The sequence below is a fragment of the Zerene cesonia genome, chromosome 2, assembly GCF_012273895.1.
Source record: "Zerene cesonia ecotype Mississippi chromosome 2, Zerene_cesonia_1.1, whole genome shotgun sequence".
Taxonomy (NCBI): Eukaryota; Metazoa; Arthropoda; class Insecta; order Lepidoptera; family Pieridae; genus Zerene; species Zerene cesonia.
In genome coordinates this window covers 2,069,126-2,086,004 of record NC_052103.1, presented here as the reverse complement: position 1 = coordinate 2,086,004, position 16,879 = coordinate 2,069,126, and the positions used below count along the sequence as shown (strand labels likewise).

The following is a 16,879-nucleotide window of genomic DNA, read 5'->3' as shown; positions in this document are numbered from 1 at the left end:
CTCTTCGGAGAAGGAAGTATCGTATTCAAGAATAGATTGTAAAATCCTGCTTAAATTACCCTCAATATCCAAAGCCCATTCATTAAGAGTACAAGTAGCTGTAAGGGTTCGTAAATTTAAGTATGAAGAATTGTGTTTACAGCTTTAAGTACGGAGGGGATGTTTCATTGATAATAATATATTTTCATTGATAGAATATAATTGACAAAGCACTGATCGTTCCGCACCGAGCGGTGCCAGCGAGCAGCCAATCACCTCCATATTTCTCTTCTCAATCCCTCCCGCCCTTATACTTTGTCTACTTATAAAAGGTAACCCCTCTTATATATTGTATATAGTGCAATGCGATGTAGATACATATCAAGTTAATTAATTAATAAAAAAATTGTTAACATTCTGATTTTTTTTTTCTTTGACCCTAATTCATAACAATTACATTAGTTTCCCAATTCACTAAACCTTCACTTGCTATTAAAATAACCTATTTCTATGAAACATGCTAAGAAATTCACAATCTCTTGTTCGAAAGCTTGAAAGCGCCTTAATCATTGTTGTATTATTATTTAAGCACGTCATATTCCGTATAATTCTTGTGCTCCACCTCTTTTAGCGTGTCTTATTAGGGCCCAATTAACTATATTTTCGCTGTTTAGTGTTCTATGTTTGGGCAACATCGTACCCGAATTTTGGAGTGCTTGATAGAACTATTATTTTTGATATGGGTCCACCCAACAAACGGACTGCGCCAATATCCATTGCAAGTGGAATCTCTTCTATTTACAATGGACATTGGCTCAAATTATAGTCAATCCAACTGATTTTTAAGTGTTTTAAGTGTTAATTTACATTTGGAACTGGGTGAAAAAATACAGAATTTTGAATTTAGTTTTAGGAGTTGAAATATCATTAGCAAAAAGTCCCAAATAGATATTAATTATGAACTGATCTATTACACAATAATAATATCCTATGTAGATATAATTAACACAATTAATGTAATATTTTCATAAAACACTAATCGTCATAGGTTGAGTATGTCAAAGAATAAAAATAAAAACATAAAAACTAACTAAAGATATATAAAATAAAAAACATAATTAAAATAAGCATAGATTTTAATCCCTTTAATGTATAATGAATACATTACAATATATTGATGGCTACGAGATGATGGCGTAAACAATACTTACAGTATGACAATTAGTATTTTAGACATAGACAGTCGCTCAGACAGACACTTCTTAATTTCATATTAAAGTTATTATGAGCCAGATTCACAACTTGCTGTCACAGATAACTTACACTTTTTGACATATTTTCATAATACAAATGTCAAATTTATCATTAAAACTGACGGAAAAGTAAAAAAGATTATATCCAAAAGTTGTGAGAGCGGCAATAAGTGTCATATATGAGAAAAGCTTACTGTCACAGTCTTAGCAAAATCAGTGTTTAAAATATTATAATTAGAAAATAGTGTGAAATGGCATCACTTCAATGGTACAACAAAACACTTCGTAAATTGTGCTTGTATGCATTACAAATTTTCTCATTAGAAAGTTTAATAAGAGACTAAGCCTGTTGCTATGTTAAGGCATTCACCAGGTTAGAGGTTTGGTGATGGTAAAGTTCACATAGAATCATCTAATGGCATGATGCCAGGTATTTAATTAAACCAGATCATTCTATAGACACAAGACCATAACCACTGAAGTGAGTTCCATTGCTTTCAGATTATAATTAGGCAAGTGGAATAGAGAAAGTCGAATCGATTGAATTTCAAGATTCACATCTATTCCTTTTATTTTTAGTAGTTTAAATAAATAATTAAAAAAAATTATATCGCCTTCAAATTGTCGGAACTGGACTAAATTTAAACAGGACCACACTGAATACAGCATAATTTAATAAAAAAAAAAGAATCACCAAAAACGGTTCACCCAGTCAAGTTCTGAGGTAACAAACAAAAAAATACAGTCAATTTGATAACCTCCCCCTTTTTCAAGTTTGGTTGAAAAGTATGACAAAAACTGAATAACATCGACTCGCCCTACCCCACAGCAAACTATATAATATGCACACTTATACTGTATAATTGTATAATGTATAATAATAGGTATAAACGATAGTCGGATGCTGCGCTCGGCTCGGCCGCCTCTAGCGCTTTGTGACGTGTTGCCATTTGTCGTCGTCGCGTGCTGGATGTAAGAAAATATGATTTTATATTTACAATCGTCATTCATTGCGAATTTATACAATGTTTTGAAGCATAAATTCAAATTTCTCAGAAAATAAACAATCTAATCTTACTAAAACAAATATGAATCGATGCAATTTATCACTTTAATATAAGATATAACTATATTGTTTTGGTGAAACTAGAATACGCAAGCTAGATCATTAAGTAAACATTTAGAAAGACAAATAGCAACATTTAATGTTTATGATTCCTAAGAGTCAAATCTCTGTCTATTAAGTATTCATAAAAAGAAACAACACAACGGATTAGAAACACATAAATATTTAAAAATGCCATATCAGAGGCTATACTCACGTTTCTCATCTCTGCGTGGTGCCGGGCGCCGGTCACGGTCGTCGCGTCGCGGCCCGTCACGGTCACGGTCATCACGCCGCGGTCCGTCACGGTCATCGCGGCGGGGACCATCACTGTGATCACGTAAATTGGTATTTTATGGAGCATAATATTTATAAATGAAATTATTTCGATACCTTTTAAAATAACATCAATGCAAATGAAACTATTTCTGTACATTTTAAATGTACTTTTTTTTCATATTTAGGGAAAAAACAACACTATTGATGAATTTATAGCAATGTATATATCCTTAAAAATATACTAACTATTTAACATACTAAGAACTTTCAATTAAATTTGACATAACTCACCGATCATCCCTCCTCGGTCCGTCACGGTCGTCGCGCCGCGGTGGGAAGCGGTCACGGCCACCGTCACGGTCACGTCCGCCGTCACGGTCACGGAAGCCGCCTTCGCGGTCACGGTCACGCGGTGCGTCGCGGTAGCGGTCGTCGCGGCGGTCATCACGGCCGGAGTCCTTCGACCTCCACATCGCTGTGCGCTCCTGTTATATTCAAATAAAGATATGAGTTGTAACTTCAACTGCCGTAACTTGAAACATGTTATTTCTGAGAATTTTTAACAAAATCAAGATTCGATAATAGACCTTTATATTAAATTTTCAAACACCTACAATAGCCTTTCTAAAATCCAATGCTCGCTTCCTTAACCTTGTTCTGAGAAATCTTTTAACAATATTTTGGAAGAACTATAAAATAAGCTAGACATTAACAGATTTTTCAAACAGATACATCCTATGTCCAAAACTCCCTAGGACTCAACTCTCAACTCATAGGACTTCGAACAAAAACGTTTCTTTTGTACAATACCTTTCCGTTTCAACATAACCTACAAATCTGTACAAAGCGTTACGAAATGATAATGTAAATATAAATAGATGAACAAACTGACAGCGGAGGAGGGCGGCGGCTCGGCGGGCCCGCGGCGCCAGCTGCTCGCGTCGCCGGCCGGCGGCCCGCTGGAGCGGCCCGCGTAGCGCGCCCTGCAATGTGCACATGCCTTCATTTCACTTTGATTTACATAGATTGAGTAACATTTCGAATCGAATTGGAGTAGGAGAAAAATAATTTGTAATATAATATCAGTTGATTTAAGCAAAATGTAGAATGTTCTATCTTTTTTTAAATTATGTGCCAACAAGTAATTATGTGTAGAATTCTGTTTGTTTTATCCAGTTAAAATGTTTAAGTAAATGTACTGTTTAGACTTCAAACATATTATATGTTGAAACTTTTGAATCAACAAACCTCTCAGGCTCCGGTGCCTTGTTAGCAGACCTCCAGCCACCTTCATCCTTGGGTCTGTCATCTCTTGGTCTTTCATCCCTTGGCCTCTCATCCCTTGGTCTTTCGTCCCTTGGTCTCTCGTCTCTTGGTCTTTCATCTCTTGGCCTTTCATCTCTTGGCCTGTCTTCTCTGGGTCTCTCTTCCCTTGGAGGGCGAGTATCGCGAGCTCTATCATCGCGTCGGCTAGAAAAAAGTTATTTATAAATAAAACATGTAAAATATGTGTTTACAATTTGATCAGTCTCAAATAACTTAAACATTTAAATAAAATATCAATTGTCAGCTTTGCTCTAAAATGTTTTAAAAAATGGCTTTTAACAACACAGTCAATACTAATGATATTTGTAAGAAAGATGCGAAAAATCCTTAGAACTCAAAGAACGTACACATCTGAGACAGGTAAAACATACTACCAATGAAGTCATTTACAAAATAATTATTTTTCAATATATCTTTTTTATTTAATCTGGACTTATTCAAAAAGAGAGCGAATAGACTCTTCTCTTCCTAAGAGTACATTACTGCTTATCATCAAATGGGTAGCAGTCAAATACCTGTCTACTTCATTAAAAAAAGAATATCATTCTAAAATACATCGCAAAATGCAATAGTTTGAAATTAAAGACATTTTTCAATTGGTTTGTATTCCCCCTACCTGTCATCTCTAGGTGGTCGGTCGTCTCCGGGCTGCCTCTCTGCGGGTCGCTCAGGCCTCTCTCCGGGAGCCGCGGCGGCACGAGCTGAAATATTATTAATACATTACCAACCGACTTCAAAAAAAAAGCTAACAATTCGACTATATTTTTTTGCATTGTTAATTTGTTAACCTGTTGTGCTCGTGAATGTTTATGTTTTAATGTATATATATATAGATATATGTATATATATATACATATTTATTGTATTTTTTTTTGTTACTTTCTGTTATCATTGGTGCACAATAAAGTGTTTTTGTTGTTGTTGTTGGAACTCGGAACTCACATGTCGTGAAACTTTGAATATTAATAAACTAGTGCTATTGGCGAACGAATACCTCGCGAGATGATAAGACGCCTTCTATTGGTACACAAATTTATAAAATCCGATACAGTAATTTTTGATTTCTGTCATTACATACAATGATAAATTTAGCAACCTGCAACTAAATGGCTACTACGGGTGCTTCGCCTTTTTATCATTTTCCTTTATTCTTAATGGATTTTTTTTTCACTTTTCCTCTTTAATACGGAAGAATGGTTCTACTAACACGGCCTCCACGGCTCCTTCTTCTCTTCGGCCTTGGGGCGCCGCCACAGCGACTGAGCGGCCGCCTTCTGCTCCTCCAGCTTGCGCGTGATCTCCTCTTCCTTGGCGCGCGCCTTCGCCTGCACGCGGGCCAACATCTCCGCGTGCTCCCTGAACGATATAAACGTCATTAAACAAGCTATTTATCGAATCAAAAAGCTTTATTGTGCACCAAGTTATACAGAAATAAGTACTTAAAATAATGATAAAACACAAGAAGACAAGAGGCGGTATTTATGATAGTTATCATATTGTTTTATTTGTGTAAAGATATTCGTAAATCAATTGTCTTTCAGTTTTCGGGGAATGACCTTATGAAATTGTCATGGTACAGTTGAGCGATTTTAAATGTTATATTCAAAAAGGATAAAAATAATTTAAACACAACATCAGCAATAAATGTGGAGATCAATTTGAATGTAAAAAAAACTCTTACGCAAACAACAATAACACAGATATCCAATAATATTCTGATAAATTAATATAATATTATACGAATATATATTATCCGCAATATACTATACACGATGGGCACAATTTATTTATTTATTTATTTATAATGCTTTATTGCACAAACTTATACAAAAACAGCAAGAATAAAAAGAAAAGAAAAAAAAAGACATCGTTTGTGCAAGAGGCGGCCTTATTGCTTAACAGCAATCTCTGCCAGGCAGCCTGGTTGGAAAGGAAATGTACGAGGTTCTGGGATAGTGCAAAAGTAACACAATAGGGCAAAAGAAAAAAAATTGTCTGCTTTTTTCTGAAAGATTCTATAAAACATGAGCCTGATGAAGAGGGATTCTGCGAGTAGGAAATATGGAAGCCAAAAAAGGGAGAGGAGACGCACCTCTCCTCCTTCTCCTTCTTCTCGCGTAACGCGGCGAGCTCCTCCTGGCGGCGGCGCTCGCGCTCCTCCCGCTCGCGCCGCTCCTCCTCCTCCTTCAGGCGCCGCGCCTCCTCCGCCGCCGCCTCCTCTTGGCGCTTCTTCTCCGCGACCCACTGAGTTACAATCGTTTATTTAGTTTATTGAAATCGTTACCCGCATATTTCTATGTCAATTTAAAAATGCACAAATATTTCTCAATATAACATGTTCGCGAAACGAACGTCACGTCTCATATTATGTTTTGTAATATAAATGTAATAGAGAAGGACGAATTTAGATAAATTTCATTTCATTGCAACAACCATTGTAAATGAGAATTACGGTGTCTCACACATGTATGTGTGTGTGTGTTGTATGGTGCTATCAAGGCATCTTAATGCGTGCGTCGCATTTTTTAATTTATTTTATCCTAACATTCAAGAACCTTTGATCACTTAATAAAATTCTTGATCACAATAGGCAATTTCAATGAATAACAAGGCTACACCATTATATGTGTCACAGTTATAGCTCATTTCCTTTAGAAAGCATTTTTCCTAGTTACAACTAGTACTTACAATCGAAAACGCGGGAAAATGTATAAAAAATGTAATGTTTGTATGTAAGCATGTATACACTTGATTATGTAAGTGAATATGTACGCACGTGAGTATGTACGCACGCGAGTACGCATGTGTGTATGTATGTATGTATGTGTGCAGGCGCGTACCTCCTGGCGGCGCGCCTCGACGCGCGCCTTGCGGCGCTTCTCGAGGCGCACGTCGCGCTGCGCGGCCAGCTGCGCCTGGAAGTCGGCCAGGCGGCTGGTGTAGGCGGCGCCGCGCTCCGAGCGCAGCCGCGCCATGAACTCGTCGCGGTGCGCGTGCATGCGCACCAGCCGCGCCTGCGTCGCCACGTCGCGGGTGCGCGCCTCTGTCGCCAGATAAACATACATATATCATTTTCGAAAACGTAACCTATTTTTTTGTGTGTATGGAAGACACATGAGGCATGACACAAACAAAAAACACGAGCCTGTGTTTTGAACATATCAATGTATATACAGAATGCTTATGTAGATGGAGGTAACATTCTTTTTTTAATTGGAATTAATGTTCAATTACTTTTAGGGTAAAATAGAAAACTTTTTTTTTTGTTCAAATTAATGTGAAATTATACTTTAATCAACGTTTAATGAACTAATATTATTGAGAAAAGGTTTTTAAGAAATTCATATTACAGATGAAATAGATCAAATCTTTTGAAAGGTTTTCTCAACAATATCTTACCAATGAGTTGTTGTATGCGCTCTTTCTCCTGTTGCTCCCAGAACGCCTTATCCTGGACCTGCTTCTCTTCCAGGCTCTTCTGCAGCAGAGGGATTTCTTCCAAACGTTTAGCGCGTTCGAAGTAATCCACCTAAAGAAGATAAGCGTAATTGGTAAATCTGAGAAAAATCTTTTAAACTACATAGTTTTAATCCTCACCATAAAATGTAATTTTACAATGTATATTTAAAAAATGCAAACTGCATTGGTGATATATGGATATATTTGCTTTATTTCTTAGCATAATGCAGTACATCATAATTTAATTTTCCAAATAATCGCTTAACCTACCTTCTTCTCCTGCGACTTGAGTCGTGCCTGCAGCTCACGGCGCTCCTTCATCAATTCCTCAGCCTCCCGCTGGGCGATCGCCTCGGCGTCCATCTTCTTCAGATCCTGTTATATGAAACACAATTTTAGTTACACTTACTTTCTTCACAATATGTTCAACAAATTTTGTTTCTTATTTCACAAACAGGGAACTACATATTAAATCCTGAATGATAACATCGTTTTAATTTCAAGTTTGATAAACAAGCTTTACTTTTAATCCAGCGTCTGCATCTAGTCTTCAAAAATTTGTGAAAAATCTTTTCGATTTGAGCAAGTTTTCGGTTAATTTACATTTATAATATCACAATATATAACGCACCTCCTCATCCAGCTTCTGCAGCACCTTCTTGCCGTGCATGGTCTGCGAGATGTGCGCGATGCGCTCGCGCAGGTGCCGCTCGCGCATGGCCGCCAGCTCGGACGCGTGCCGCTTGCGCTCGCGCTCCTCGCGCTCCTGCTCCTGGCGCTTCGCCTCGGCGGCCGCGGCGGCGCGCAGCTGCTCCTCTTGGCGGCTATAATTTGTATAAGATACATAAATTGATTGCTTATTTTATAGCTTTATTTATACTTTCATAAGACTTTTTCCATCACACGATTGCGAAACTTAAAAATCAAATTCTGAATATAAATTTTTCATGTATTAACTTTTATCTATATCTCTACATCATTGCATATTTTATCTGTACCATTGATGTTAGTGAAATTCTTTGTGTGCTTTCAGGTAGATTCGAAAACGATCGCATACCGCAGCTCCTCCTCCTCGCGCACGGTGTTGAGCCGCTCGATGTACTCCTTGCGCTCCTCGATGATCTTGTGGCGCTGCAGCACGCGGTGGTGCTCGGCGTGCTTGTTCTCGTGGTAGTGCTGCACCAGCGCGGCGCGCGCGCGCTCCCGCTCGGCGCGCCGCCGCGCCGGGAACAGCGCCGCCACCGCGCGCGACAGCACCTCCGCCGCGCGCACCAGCTGCTCGCGCACCTGCGCCACGAGATAGATGTTATTTAAAAAAAATACATAAAAAATATTTTTCCACCTTCAAATTGTCAAAGCGAGACCAAATTTAATTGGGACGCTCGTTGTTATACACACATTTTTTTATTAATTTTGAAACGTGTTCTCCTTATCTCTCATTCATTTGCATTGATTTTAATCTAAGAATGGTATACCAATTTGAATAAAAAAATATGTTCTGTGAGAGTAATATTCAAGTCAATATCAAATAGATATGCAAACGAAAAACAAATAAACCATAATAATAAAGTAGAATACTCACTTGTTCAGCAGGAGTGGCCTGCAAGATGGCGCCACCGCAAGCCTCGTCGGCGGCGGAGCACCACTCACCACCGCCCGCCTCCACGCCGAAGTGCACGCATCTTAACACATACAAACATTTTATAAGTGAACTTGAAATAGAAAGAGATCCTAACAATTTTTTTTGCAATTAATGGCTCAAAAAATTTGGAAGAATGCATGTTACCCTGTTAACAGTGGAGTAGATTATTAGATCTAATAGAACTAGAACTGTAGTTACCAATCTGTTTCAGGATACCCCACAGAACTAATAATTTCATCTAATCTGTGTATAAGAAAGGAATTCAGTTAGACTGCCGCCGTAACGCGTTACGTAACTAAGCTGTTCTCCCTCCCAGAAGAAGCTATCTGAGCGACTCACTTGTTAGCGTGATCGACGCGTATCTGCATATCGTTATGGCGCACGCAGTCGACGAGCAGCCGCTCGAGGTGGAACAGGTTGTCGGTGCCGGCCAGCTCCAGCAGGCGAGAGAACTCGATGCAATCGTAGCACTGCGCCAGCTGGCGGATCAGACGGACTAGGGCCACGTCTGTGAGCGCTGTGGTGTACTGGGCGAGCGGGGAGTCTGTGAAGTGTACACTCACTTTAGTATACTTATTTTGATAGACGTATCAACTTCTGAAACTCAAAAATTCATTCATTCAACTAAATTCAGAAGAACTTTTGTATCGTCAAAATACATAATTTAACATTAAGCACCATTTTGGAAAACTGGTTATAAAAAAAATTCATTGGACCAATTTTTTTACCAATCCTATCTATTAAAAAAAATACTAAAAGGATCAATGCCTTATAATTTTACAAATGTCCGATGGAACATTATTATTATTGTAGAAAGATAAATCTGTTAACTCACTGGGGTCCTCTTGCAGCGACTTGATGACGTTCTGCACATTAGCGCAAATAGTGAGGGGATCAAACTCGATCTCCAACCAGGAGTAGAGTTGCTGCAACTGCGGTGACGCGAGAGCCACCACGTTAAGACGCACCACATCTGTTGGACGAAATAATTGGTTAATCATTACACTTAATAACACACCTAACTACAACAATAAACGAACCAATATTAGACCAGGATCTATTTTTTTATTATACGATTGTATAATGTAGATACGATATGTGATTCTATAATATTGTAATATAGATAATGTTTAAAATTGATGTATATGTGTTTGATATGACATGAAATCAGATTTATTATTATCATATGCTATAATTTATGTACAAACAAAATTTCAAACCATTCAAAAGTCTAGAAATATTTCGAAAATTACCATTATAAACTTCCAAGATTGGAAGTAACCAATGAATATCACACACAAGTAATTTTTTTTTCGTAATTTCCTAATCATAAATTAATCTGTACAGGCATTAAATAACACAGACAAAGCAGTATAACATTGTCTGTCGCGTCATACCACCGTTACACTTTACCTCTGAGGCCTACCACTCCTCACTATTGAAAAGTTAGAAATGGGATTTATTTCAGAGGTTAGGAGAGATATTTTGTTATCAAGTAAATAGTAAAATAATAGCAAGCAACAAGTCTAAAAAAAAATCAAATAAATAAAAATTGGGATTGTATATAGATACAGGTACATATAAATATTAAGTCATGTTTCTATTTTCAATATTTGGTCATAGTATCACATATATACATATATACACGTAACATGCAGGACCAATTTCAATAATAAAAAAAAAAACTTAATTTAAGTAAAAGTACTTGATTATAAAAAGAAAACAATAAGTATTATTAAATAACTATACCTTTCAACAAGCTGGCCCTGGTGGGTGGCTGCGCTAAGCCGAGTAGAACGGCCAGCCTTTGCGCCTTCTCCACTGGACTCTTGTCGGTCTCGACGAAACGATCAAACTCGGGGTGCAGAGACGGGAGGGGCACTGAGAGCACCGCTACTAACACTCGACAGGCCATTCTAGAGACAAAAGACATTATTTGCTATTATACTTTTCATGTCATTAAATGATATGAACTGTAGCAAAACAATCACAAGGTACATATTTAGACTATAGTGACGGCTGCTGTTTAAAACATAAGCTATTCTAATCTAGGCTAATTTGATAATTATGCAATGGCAAGTCAGAGGTCAAGGTCTAAGACCACTTTTCAATCACAATATTTGTAAAAAATTTATAAATTATATTTTTATAAAATTAAATGAACATGCAATTTCACCATAGATTATTGAAAAGCTTTCTATAATCCATGAAATTGGATGGGAACAAAAATTTGTCCATTCTCAATGATACAAAAATAACAAACTACAAAAGAAGACATACTTCTGCAATTCCTCTTGGGTGATATTCTTCTTCATCTCCCTAGATAGCTGGAAGAGCTTCAAAAGCGCAGCAGCGTGGAACAGACAGTGGCCAGCTTTCCAGAAGACAAGAGCCAGCTTGCCATAGTAATTGGCCATGGTCTTTGCCACGGGGGTCTTTTTGGACATGTTCATGAGGTTGTGGATGTCTTCAATTGCTTTGTATGCTTCCTGTTTAAATCAAAATTGATTTTAGGATAAAAAACAAATATATTTTAAGTAGTTTCAAACATCATGAATAGAAACATTCTTTGAATTTCATTTAACAATCACAGTGCATGCAAAATATGAATGCATAGGCTCCTGAATAACTTAAAACAAATGTCTTTTAAGCTAGAGTGTCTTCTTGTTTCTGTTATCATTTTACATCAAATTAAAAACATGATATAAACATCTAAACGCAACTTCAAGTAAATTTCAGTTTAGGGTAGATAAAAAGAACTTGTACAAACCTGCCACAACTCCATCTGAATAGCACTATCCAGCTGGAAGAGACGAGTCTCAAGATTGAGCTGCTGAGTTTCAGGCTTAGAAATGCTGACATTGCCAGTTTGTACCTGTAAATAAAATACATCAATGAGTACATTTACCTCTTTTAAAAGCCCCAGCTTACCATTATTACCATATTATGAGCTTAAATTATGTAATATAAATCTCCTCATATAAAATATTATATTCTCTTTATTGTTTTATTTGTTGGTAATTTATATAACATATTAATATTTTTGTATTCTTGTCCACCTTAACTCTAGATCATTCACATCAAAAAAATATTTCTATATAAAATCCAAATTGTATTTATGTTTGCTTTCTACTAATTTATATTGTATTGTACAGGTATTAAATAACACAGACAAAGCAGTATAACATTGTCAGTCGCGTCATACCTCTGATACGATGTACCTCTGAGGCCTACCACTCCTCACTATTGAAAAGTTAGAAATGGGATTTATTTCAGAGGTATTAGCTTTTAGTATTGTAACCAATTTGGTTTATAAGTGGTACTTTTTCTATGTATATATCTCTCATATTCTTAATAATATAATGCTTTAAATATGTATTTATCAAAAACTTTAAAAGCCAAAGTATTTCATAATGATTCAAAAAAACATAACACTCACATTGGGCTTGCAAATGTCTTCAAGATGTTTACGCAGCTTGTCGCAAAGCTTCCTGAACTCAGTTTTGCGAGAATACTTCAAGCAGAACTGGAATGCCATGCGTGCAATGTCATGGTACAGAGTCTCCACATGGGCATTGGTACGCAGCAGTTCCAGGCACTGGCAGTATGACTCCCAAAGGAATTTTACCTGTGAAACAAGCAAGGAAATATTTAGCTATTGGTAGCATATAGCAAAATCTATAATATACATGTATATTCATTTTTTAAACACTGTTATCTATATATTTCTTAGCCTTTAACATTTACAAACAATATGGTTTTCACTAGTGCAATGAATTCAAAAATGTTCTTAATACATTGAGGAGTTTAATGATATATGTATATTATGTGCAAGTATCAATTAACACAAACAATGCATTTCAACACTTTTTGTCGCGTCATACCTTCCTTATACTTTACCTCTGAGGCCTACCACTTCATAATCATTTAAGAATTAGAAATGGGATTTGTTTCAGAGGACAAAAAAACATAAGTATCTATATCACACAATCTCTATTTAAGGCACAATATATACTTATACTATAAAGCTGAAAAGTTTGTTTGTTTGTTTAAACACACTAATCTCAGGGACTACTGGATTTGAAATTCTTTCAGTGTTAGATAGCCCATTTATTGAGGAAGGCTAGACTATATATGTACCACAATTAATTATCTGTATGTATTTAATATCTACTATCATTATGACTTAATGGAGAGGATTAAATTGGCATGTATGATAGCTTTATAATCTATACCTATAAACAAGATAGATTCTACATTTTTGGCCAGCAGAGTCCAGTTTTACATTGTTGCGAGAACAAAATTTTTAAGGGCGCCAACATTTTTAAGATGACTAAAATTTAATAATACACACCATATATGTTTATATTTTTACATATATGTGTGTTTATATATATATATATATATATATACAGAGGCCCCGAGCCTATATATACAGTCTTGGGCCTAGGGCGTCCCCAAACCTAGATCCACTATTGAGAATTACTTTGTATTTATAATATTAATGGGGAATTACTCAATTGACATAATATCTTACCCATGGAGTAAGTATTGTTCTGTCTGAACGATCTTGTGCATCTTCTCCTGACACAGCACTTAGAAGAATGCTCTCAGGTGTAGCCAAATTGTCCAGGTCATCAGTGTCAATGACAGCTTGCGTTGATTGCTGTCTTGCAGCCTCTGTCCGCTCTTCTGCCATACGTAAGTAACCCCTGATAAAATACACCAATAATTTAAATTATTAACTAATGAATTTGTAAATTTTAATAGGAACAGTATTAATAATTAAAATAAATGGAGGTATTACAAGCTTTATGCATAACACAGTTATAGAATTTAATTTAAAGCACAAACCTTATGACCTGTTCCAATGACCCAACATTCACCGACTGAAACATATTCCTGTACTGGAACAGACCTTCCTTCGCTATATGCGACTTGCGAAGATCCACACATAGTTCCAAATACTTGAACATTATAGGCTCCAAAACAGATTCGGACCAGTTATAGGCCCATTTTTTATTCCTAAACACCTCTTGCAAGGTGTCAAGTGCCCTAGCGGGCTTATCCAAGTCCATGAACTCTGAAATATTTCATAACTATTTTGTAATCACAGGTCTTTGGTTATAAATTTAATTTATGATATTTTGAAAGACTTTTTATTTTATGTGTAGAGACATGTGTCTAAAAATAGACAAGTTAGGTATTTTGAAAAGAAAGCATTCCTCAAGGAAGTTGTTACGAAAGAGAGGTCATTTAGTATTCATGCAACGTGGTATGATAAGATGAAATATGTACAAACCATTTGCTCGTTTGAGAGCATTCTCCGGTCTCTGACCGTATCTAGCCATGTTTAACAATGCACTGGTCACTTCATTAACACAATTTTAATATGGAATTTGGTCTCCGATGGGAATAATAGAAGAATTATTCCTCTCGCCACCGGCCTGTCAAGCGTTAGCAGACCAAAATGGCCGATGATATTTTTTTTCTTTAAGAACCAACTTTATGTTATTAGATACAAGGCTTTTCACATATCTTCTTTCTATAGAAACGCAACAAAGTATGAATATAATTAACTGGATAATATCAGTTCACCTCTTATTTTTATTTATATCAACCCTCATGATGCGGGAAATTTTCTCTTTTTGCTTTCGGGAATATTGTAAATTATTATAATAAAGTTGCAGTTTAAAACTTATATCGGTTTTTTTTGCCACTATTTCTCAGCCACTTTTGACAATTGACAACTTAAAATTTAGAAATGTTGACAATTAATAATTGTGTGACGGAACACACTGACAGCAATGAAATGTGACTTTTTCAGTTTTTCATTTTAAAAGTTTTCACCTTTCTGAAATCTGTATTATTTTCCTAAGTAAAATGCAACTTGTTGTAAAAATTCGTCTATTTAGAAGTCCTTTTACAATTTGCTACATAACTGAACACAACGTCATCTTGCCTGATGAACATTCCAAATGTATTGGCATAAATTTTGCATCTGGAGATCAAAACTATGAGTGTAATAAAATTCATATAGAAAATGAAAACAAATTAAATCGTAAAACCTTAGGTTACAAAACAACTGCCTTATTTTTGCAACCTTTTTTAAGAGAATGCGTGTATTCTGATGTGTATAGAAGAAATATAATAAGATATTTAAATGAAATAAGTGGTAATAGTGGGACAGTCTTTTTCAAATTGATTCTTGAACCACCTGATAAAGAAGTAATTGATTACATATGGTGAGCTTAAACATTTACAGAATATTTATTCATTATCCTTTTATATATATAGTGCTAGTATTATAAACATTTATTACCATAATATTTATTCATCTAATTAAATTATTATATTAAGAAGATATCTCTTACTAAGTATTTTATACTCGTGATATCTATTGAATGCAATAAAGAGTAGATAGAAAAAAGAGACAATGTCTTGAAATAGTAGTATGACAATGCTGTTTTAACAAATGTGGGAGCTGGAAGCCTGTATTGTTTTTTTTCCTGTCGTCAATACTTTTAACCCTTGAAAGAAAGAAATGCATTTCCAGAGGCCCTATTTTTTCAAATGTTCATTGTGGTGGTAATTGTTTACTATTTGACGAACTAACAGTTTGGTTGTATGCCTTGAATTAAAAAAAGTCTAAAAAGTGTGCTTTGTACAGTAATGTAATTTTCTTATTTGTTTAGGAATGATCGTGTACAACATCTGCTTAGGACAAGAATAGAAATTGAAAATGCATTTGCCTGGCTTTCCACACTAGGTGGGGCATATTCAGCATTGGGTGATTATTTTGAACACTGTGTAAGTTAAAATCACCTTACTATAGGTATATAAGTGATTTGATACTTCCTTTAGTCCTGCTGTAACAGTTATCAGTATAAAAAAAAAATTGTGTGCTTGTACTCCATACATACTAGAATGTTTTTTGAACAATTAATGATACACAATACACAGTATTTCCCAATGTTACAGAAAAAGTATTAACAAACAATATATATTTATAGGCAGAAGAAGCGGGCAGAATATCAATAAAACAGTACAGGCTGTCAAAAATGCTTGGCGATGAAAGTTTGTGTGCACGGAGTAGGCTTTATTTGGCTCTTGCATACTCACAGAAAGGAAATCTCAAACTATCAAGACATATTGTAAGATCAGTTGCAGATTTTGCTAGAATAACAAATGATAAACGTCTAAATAGAATGTGTCAAGGTGTTTGGGCCAAGTTGAAATATCTGCGACAGTTGAAAAAGAATTCGGAGCTAAATAATGTGAATGGTACTACGGAAAGTGTGGCTAGAGTTATGGAGGTTAATGTGTAAATAAATGGTTATTTATTGTTTTGTTAATTATGTGTTTTATTGTTATAATTTAAAAGTGCTTATTGACTGATGTCCTCAAGTGAAACTTTAAATGGAAATTAAGTGAAAGAGTTCAAGAAATGGTTTTAACCGAACTCTTTGTTATACCACAGAATAATAAGTACAAGTTATACGCTCACGTGTTAATCTCTGTAAACATAGGCTGAACATATTTTTCCTAGCTGCTTTTTGTATATGGTTGATGATACCGGTATAGAAATTTACGAAAAAGTGGCAATAATTCACTTCCAAGTTCCTTCCTATATTCTATATTCAAATTAAAAATTTTGAGATAGAAACGAATGCGCATCAATAAATACAAAGGAAGAGGTAGTTAAGTAGGAATTGAGTATCACGATCACGTTGATACGTGAGCTTCATAACAACTCGACAATAGGAAGTTAAAGTGTGAAGGAAAAGTGCTTAAAGACAACAATAAAATGGCAAGCTGATTGTATGTTTATTGGTG

The 16,879-nt window shown here is 35.8% G+C and overlaps 2 protein-coding genes across 2 annotated transcripts; one reads left to right on the top strand and one right to left on the bottom strand.

Annotated features, from left to right (window-relative positions):
- Positions 1-2,004: 2,004 nt before the first annotated feature.
- Positions 2,005-14,514, bottom strand: LOC119835175 (eukaryotic translation initiation factor 3 subunit A). The gene is made up of 23 exons (XM_038359865.1): positions 14,346-14,514; positions 13,898-14,126; positions 13,581-13,755; positions 12,483-12,671; positions 11,814-11,918; positions 11,324-11,532; positions 10,793-10,959; positions 9,879-10,016; positions 9,383-9,587; positions 8,984-9,083; positions 8,459-8,688; positions 8,033-8,225; positions 7,672-7,776; positions 7,342-7,471; positions 6,783-6,985; positions 6,035-6,186; positions 5,150-5,298; positions 4,559-4,643; positions 3,865-4,086; positions 3,509-3,599; positions 2,908-3,101; positions 2,555-2,667; positions 2,005-2,198 (listed from the first exon to the last, which is right to left on the bottom strand). Exons 1-23 carry the CDS (start codon positions 14,392-14,394, stop codon positions 2,158-2,160), a joined length of 3,474 nt encoding a protein of 1,157 aa, XP_038215793.1. The 5' UTR covers positions 14,395-14,514; the 3' UTR covers positions 2,005-2,157.
- A 304-nt stretch (positions 14,515-14,818) lies between these two features.
- LOC119835229 lies at positions 14,819-16,398 on the top strand. Its single transcript, XM_038359935.1, has 3 exons — positions 14,819-15,288; positions 15,739-15,853; positions 16,057-16,398. Exons 1-3 carry the CDS (start codon positions 14,927-14,929, stop codon positions 16,369-16,371), a joined length of 792 nt encoding a protein of 263 aa, XP_038215863.1. The 5' UTR covers positions 14,819-14,926; the 3' UTR covers positions 16,372-16,398.
- The last annotated feature ends 481 nt before the right edge of the window (positions 16,399-16,879 follow it).